General features: G+C 37.9%; 1 protein-coding gene across 1 annotated transcript in view; it reads left to right on the top strand.

Annotated features, from left to right (window-relative positions):
• LOC119426796 (cadherin-10) overlaps positions 1-5,845 on the top strand; it is a 67,573-nt gene extending 61,728 nt beyond the window's left edge. The window contains exons 3-9 of the mRNA XM_037694377.1: positions 2-37; positions 226-407; positions 1,182-1,435; positions 2,355-2,491; positions 2,663-2,784; positions 2,954-3,062; positions 5,550-5,845. Of these exons, the coding sequence (XP_037550305.1) occupies positions 2-37; positions 226-407; positions 1,182-1,435; positions 2,355-2,491; positions 2,663-2,784; positions 2,954-3,062; positions 5,550-5,845 (1,136 nt within the window). The remainder of the gene's footprint in view (position 1; positions 38-225; positions 408-1,181; positions 1,436-2,354; positions 2,492-2,662; positions 2,785-2,953; positions 3,063-5,549) is intronic.
• The last annotated feature ends 1,042 nt before the right edge of the window (positions 5,846-6,887 follow it).

Raw genomic sequence — 6,887 nt, 5'->3', positions numbered from 1 at the left:
TCTGATGTCAACGACAGTCCGCCGCGTTTCGCTAACCGTAAGCAGTCCTGCACAATATGTCACCACTCCTAAAAGTAAACCTTTCGTGTGCAAGCTGTCGAAAGTAAATTATACTTAATTAAGATAAATTAATTGAAAATTTGAATTAATTAAATAATCAATTGATTAAAAGTAAATTATTTTAGACCGCTAAAATATTTTACTTTGTTTAATTCTCATTTGTAGATTATTTTCGTGTGACGACCGTGGAGTCTACAGAGATCGGTGGTGCCATTGGACGCATTAAGGCTGATGATCCAGATGTGGGCGATAATGCTCATATGCAATACAGTATTGTTGATGGTCATGACACATTCAATATCACAACTGACCAAACTACTCAGGAGGGAGTTATCATAATCAAAAAGGTTTGTTACTCTTTCGATATATTCTGTTAGTTTTGACTGGACTACAATAATAGCCTGAGTTAATACCCTAAAATATATGTGTACAGTTTATAGTACTTGTAATGATATATTTTTAGAATAATAATAATAAAAAAACAAAAACATTTTGGGATCATTAGTATGTATACACACACACATATATATGTGTGTGTGTGTCATATCTGTTTCTATGATAAACCCAAGAAGATATTGTGCGTTATGTTTACTTTGTTGGCTTTGAAATGTTTGAAAAGTTTCATAGTTTTGGTGGAAATAGCTTGGGGTTCAAATTAAACCCAAACCCATTACATATCTTACCAAACAAACAAACTTTTTGACACGCTGTGATCTTGCATTTATATACTTTACAAACTCTGTCTTATAATTTATATTGTCGAATATTTTACTCTAGTTGGAAAGAAACAGTATGTATTCATTTAAGCAAAATCCCCTAAAAGCATTCACTCTTGTAAAAAAAATATATATTTTTGATCTTCAGTCTAAAATCTGATACCATAAGCCTGTAAAATGAATAATATAGAAGAGCCTTTTGCAAGTAACCTTTTTTTAGTTTTCCCCTAAGATCTCCCAGATCAGTATTCCTGACTTGAATTTGTTACTCTGAATTTAGCAAGCGACAAAGATAAAGGCAGACAAATGAAATGCAATGAATTGCATATCATAATCCTGGAGGAGTTCTTATTTTTTCAAACAGAAAAGTCTACATCTTTTCCTCTGATGCTCTTTCATCTCCAGGCACTGGATTATGAAAGTAAGAAGGACTATGAGTTCAGAGTGGAGGTGAGAAACGCCTTCTTTGATGCACGGTTCGTCAGTGGTGTGCAATTCCAAGACTCCACCACGGTCAAGGTCACGGTAGAAGATGTGGATGAGCCCCCTGTATTCACCAGGAACCCTTATATCATTGAAGTGCACGAGGACACGGCTGCTGGCAGCTTTGTTGGTGTTGTGTTGGCCAGGGACCCAGACGCTGACAACAAGCCAGTCAAGTATGTAACAAAAGACGAAGTGTGTTTGCACCTTTGTGTTTAACTGGGTTGAATACTAAAACTCGTTTCAGCCCTTTCACTTGGGTTCAATCATTTTGTAAATTAAGCACAGACTAAATTAAACTCACAAATAAATCAATAGCCTGTTAAGCAAAGATTTCCTCAACAATCGTGTTCTAGTGATTTGACTGATTTAGAACTCATCGTCTCAGGTTCATTTCTACAAGTGTAAAATCAATGCTAAAACAATCAGCTTTGGTAAATGTACACTTTTTTTTGATTGTTGTCAGTTTTATACAGGAATGATGAAAATATGCCCAGTAGGTTTATCTAATCCATCAAGCCACCCACGTGTAAGCGTGCAGGAGAAAAGGGAAAAATGTTATTCATGGATCCCTCCTGGTGATTTCCCAGCGGAAGATGGCAGTTGTCCTGTGAAGTGAATACAGACAGTGTTTATTTCCCAGAATTATGTAAGCCCTCTGTGGCTTTACACAAAGTCAAATAGTTTAATTTGCTGTATCGATTCACACAGCTCATTGCCGCTGTTGGAAACATATGGCGCCCGCCTGTCCCTGTCCCAGAGATATGCACTGTCGGCCCATGCCACATGGTGTGTTGTGTTGCATATTCAAATTTCCACCCAACACGAGAGGTGACTGTGACAAATGAGTGGACTCAATGAAAGACATGTCATTGTTTCACAATAGAGAGCTTGAGATACCTTTTTTTTAATTATTGTAGTGGGTGTATTTTTAACAAAAGCTTTTAGTTGTGTTTTATAATTATGCAAACAAGTCCGCAAAAATGAAGTAAAACTTCACTACAATGTTTTCTTTCAAATCCTTGAGTGCAACACTTGTACGCTTGTGATGTGCTCATAAGAATACAACAGTAACCATATGTATTCCTCCTGTAGATACTCCATTGACCGACACACAGATCTTGAACGGCTGTTTAGCATCGATTCCTTCAATGGCACCATCACAACACTGAAAGCGCTGGACAGAGAAATGTCCAGATGGCACAACATTTCTGTGGTGGCCACTGAAATAAGTAATTGATCTTTCAATATGGGTAATGGGTTTCAACATGGGTTTGGGTATGGTATGGGTTTGGTATGGGTTTCAACAGGGTTTTCTATTTATTTTGAATCATTATTGATTGATATTTACTGAAATGCTTTTCTCTGCTGCTTAAACTCAAGTTCACATTTATATGTTTCAGATAATCCTCGTCAGACCACTCGAGTGCCGGTGTTCATCAAAGTACTGGATGTCAATGACAACGCACCAGAGTTTGCAATGTCCTACGATACATTTGTCTGTGAGAATGTCAAAGCAGGACAGGTGCTTGAATTTTAACTGTGATTTTAAAACATACGCACATTATATGATATACATTGTACATTTAGGATATTGAAAAGACATGTTTAACCACAATGGCACAACATTTAATATATTTATATTGTTTTGTTCATGCCTTGTACTAATTGTTTAGTTTTATTTTATTTTGCAGTTGATTCAGACAATAAGTGCTGTTGACACAGATGAACCTCTTGTCGGACACAAGTTTGTCTTCAGTATGCGTGGCACCAACCCAAATTTTACTATTGTTGACAAGGAAGGTAAGAGCCTAATTGCCCCCAGTATGAAGTAAAATGACTATAAATTAAAATAAATGATCTTGTAAAAATAAACTTGTGATAACCTCATATCAATAGTATTATACTGAAAAAGTGTCTGTTCACCACCTCCCAAAAAATGTTGTGGGTCGTTGTACTGCATAGTTAAACACTCAAAAACTGACAGCTGGGGATTTTTTTTTTCTTTTTCTGACAATCATAACTATAAGCACAAATTATTTTGACAGTATAGCAACAGGGATGTCTCAGTGGGAGCACCCTAAACAAAAAAAGTATTTAATATCTTTAGTTTTCCCTCCAGCAAGAGTGGAACTAAAAACTTTAAGATTATTCAGGATTGTCCATCCATCCATCCATTATCTTTATCTGCTTCTTCCTTTCTGGGTTGTGGGGGTCACTGGTGCCCATATCTAACAGTCAGTGTGTTAGAGGTGGGGTACACCCTGGACAGGTCTCCAGTCCATCACAGGGTCAAGAGACAAACAGCCATTCACTCTCTCACTCACACCTAGGGACAATTTAGTGTGACAGTTTAGCCTAACATGCATGTTTTTGGTCTGTGCGATAAAACTGAAGTACCCAAAGAAAATCCATACATGCTTGGAGATAACATGCTAACTCCACCCAGAAAGGCCCCCAGCCAGGATTTGAGCCAGCAACCTTTTCACTGAGAGGTGACCGCTTTGCCAACTGAGACACCGTCGCCCCTTACAGGATTATTCTTGATTAAATCATAACTACAAAGATGATTTTTTTTAAATTACATGTACAATCTAGCCGTTTTTTTTTTTTAGTGCAATGTTCTTTTATTTGTTCTTCTCAATGTGTATATGTTTTAAGATTGTCTATTGTTGTCATCATTCTTTGTTAAAATCAGGTCTCTCTTGTAAATGAGTCCTCGAGGCTCAATGAGACTAACCTGCATAAATAAATAAAGGTTGAATTCATTAGTAGACATACTGACTAAGGGGCCGTTTACACGGCGCGCATTTTGAGTGCATCTGCAGCTTCCTCTCTACGGTTCTGCTGATCATTTACACGACACCAGTGGCCCTCCTCTTTGAATCCAGAGGTTTCTGAACCCACCTTCCAGGGTGGAGGTTTTTCACTGACCCCCCACTGATAATGGAAACATCTCCCGCTGAGGCTTTGTGTTAAACCACATGCGCACGCGCGGACAGACGCTATATTTCTATCAACATGGCAGCGGACACACTGCTTTCAGAACCTCGACTGATGGAATATATTTTTAATCTCTTAGTTAATCTACATCAGATTCCAGGTTTCTGTGACCAACATCTGTGTTGGAAGAGACACAGTCTGATCCAGTTCTAATGTCGCTGTTTATAGAACGAGGCACGTGCACACGTCGCGCTGCACTATAACATCTAAATGTGCTAAATAATAAGTTTAATAATAATAAACAGTATTTATGTTAGTGTGAGATATAATGAAGCTCTGAGATAAATGAAGCTATCTGGACATTATGTAATTCAAATTTAAAACGATGCTAAACATATAGCGTGAACACTAAAGTTGAAAATGAAGACATCAGGTTTAATTTTTATTTATTTATTCAACACCACAAACTGTTTGTCACACAAACACCGATAATTTAACTGAACACACTATTAAAAACAAGTTAACTGAACTTGAATGGATTAAATAAAAGAACTGAGGGGAAGTTTAAATAAATAGTTCATCCAACATCTCTCTCTTCGACATCTTCCTGCACTGCACCTGGGCCGAGCCTCATTCAGAACCGGTCCGCCTGGTGGAAGGACAGCTTCTTCTTCTTTCAGGAAAAAATAAAAACTTGGTTGTTTTGTAACCAAAGTAAACACAAACTAGCATTACTAAGAACATTTGATTTACCTGCTGTAAAACAGCTACTGATGATCACGGAGTAAAGTTCGACATCGTCGACTCGGTTCTGGTCCACTCAGCGACCGGTGTGGAGCTGTTAGACGAAGCGGTCCCGCTTGGCGTTAAATCTGTCGACTCTTGTCCAAAATACAGCTTTAACTTGTCGCTACGTTGTTGTTGTTAGCTGAGCTGTTTAGCTCACAGGAAAGCCGTGTGCCGCATGCGCATTACCTGAAGGTACAAAATTCACAGCGCCATCTAATGACCTGGCATGGTAACTACAGCGGATTCGGGAGGGCGGGGGGGAATCCTCCGCATGCACGTAAACCCAAAATCCGTCCGTGTCAACGCAAATCTTTTCCTCTAATTAACATACGAAAAAACCTACATTTCCCCTCATCGTGTCCGTGTAAATAGGGCCTAAGCAGGTTTAATCTGGGTTACTGTGGCCAAACCATTGGCAATTAACATGCCAGTTTCATTTTCATTTTTTTGCCTTTATGGCACCTGTCACAGTGGAAAGAGGAGAAGAAGTAAAGATGATGGTTTTCTCATGTGAAATCATTTAGCCAACAAGCTTTGTCCATGTGCATCTTTCCACAGACAACACTGCCAACATCCTGACGAGAAGGGGGGGATTCAGCCGGCGGGAGATGAGCATGTACTTCCTCCCTGTCGTGATCTCTGACAACGATTACCCCATTCAGAGCAGTACCAGTACATTGATCGTGCGCGTGTGTGCTTGTGACAGTCGTGGAAACATGCAGTCATGCAATCCTGAGGTCCTGCCCTTTTCAGATGGTCTCACAACTGGAGCTCTTGTGGCCATACTTCTCTGTGTCATTATTCTGCTCAGTAAGTACCCTCACATGAGACCAAGTGCATGGACTTCTATATAACTGTGTCAGTTTGAACCATGATGTCATTCTGTTCGTGTCTATTTTGTTTATCAACAGATGTGACATCACCTTACAGCAACAACTTTCATTTTAAAGTTCCAAACATATAAAACAACAAAGCCAATATATTTACTATAGTCTTATAAAATATATTGCTTTTGTGGTTTTAAATGTTTTGAACTTTAAAATACAATAGTACAAGGCATTAAGATCGTTTAATAGTTGTAAAAATGTTTACAAAGGTTTAGACAGTCCAGCAAAAACAAAGCAAGCGTTATCAAATTATTTTAAGACTCTAAAGTTAAAAAACAAAATTTTAGCCTCTAGTTCACCAAATGATTTCCAATATATTTTGATGTAGCTTTAAATGTTGAACACGTTGTTATTGTTTTCTAGCTTTTAAGTTGGACAGTTTCATATGTTGCCATTCATTGTTGCACTGGTGGTTGGAAAACTTTAGAATGTTTGACAAGTGACACTGCAGGATACAGCAATGAACTATAGAAATAACATTTATAAAATAAAATTAAAAAATGTTTTAAAAATATCACCATAAACTTGTAGGAATGTGCCACGGTGACACATGTTGGGGCAATGTAGGCATTTATTTTACATTTTAATATTCTTTAAAACAAATATGTGTCTGAGCAAATCATTTATTTTATTATCTGTTGCGGTTATTGCTTCTTGTCAATAGAGGGCACTGATCTGATCGCAAAGGACAGAAGAAAGTCTGTTCACAGACATAACAAAGAAGCAATTCAATTTAGTTTATTTACTGTATATAGCACAAATCACAACAAAAGTTAAAATACATTTACATAAATAAAAATTAAATTAAAATAGTCCTCACTACTTTGCTGTTCGACTTTCACAGAGTCGATATTTCGCGGTTTTTCAAAGTAAGATTGGACATGACGCACAATTGGCTGACTGAGGGAAGAGCCCCATGAGCGGCATGGATTATTTATTTAAAATACAATTATTATAAATTACTTTAGCACCTGCTGCACCTGTGTGCAGCCCACAGGAGCATGGAGAA

Source organism: Nematolebias whitei, chromosome 20 (genome assembly GCF_014905685.2).
Source record: "Nematolebias whitei isolate Nwh7 chromosome 20, NemWhi1, whole genome shotgun sequence".
NCBI lineage: Eukaryota > Metazoa > Chordata > Actinopteri > Cyprinodontiformes > Rivulidae > Nematolebias > Nematolebias whitei.
The sequence above is the reverse complement of the archived record's forward strand: the minus strand, read 5'-3'. Positions and strand labels throughout refer to the sequence as shown.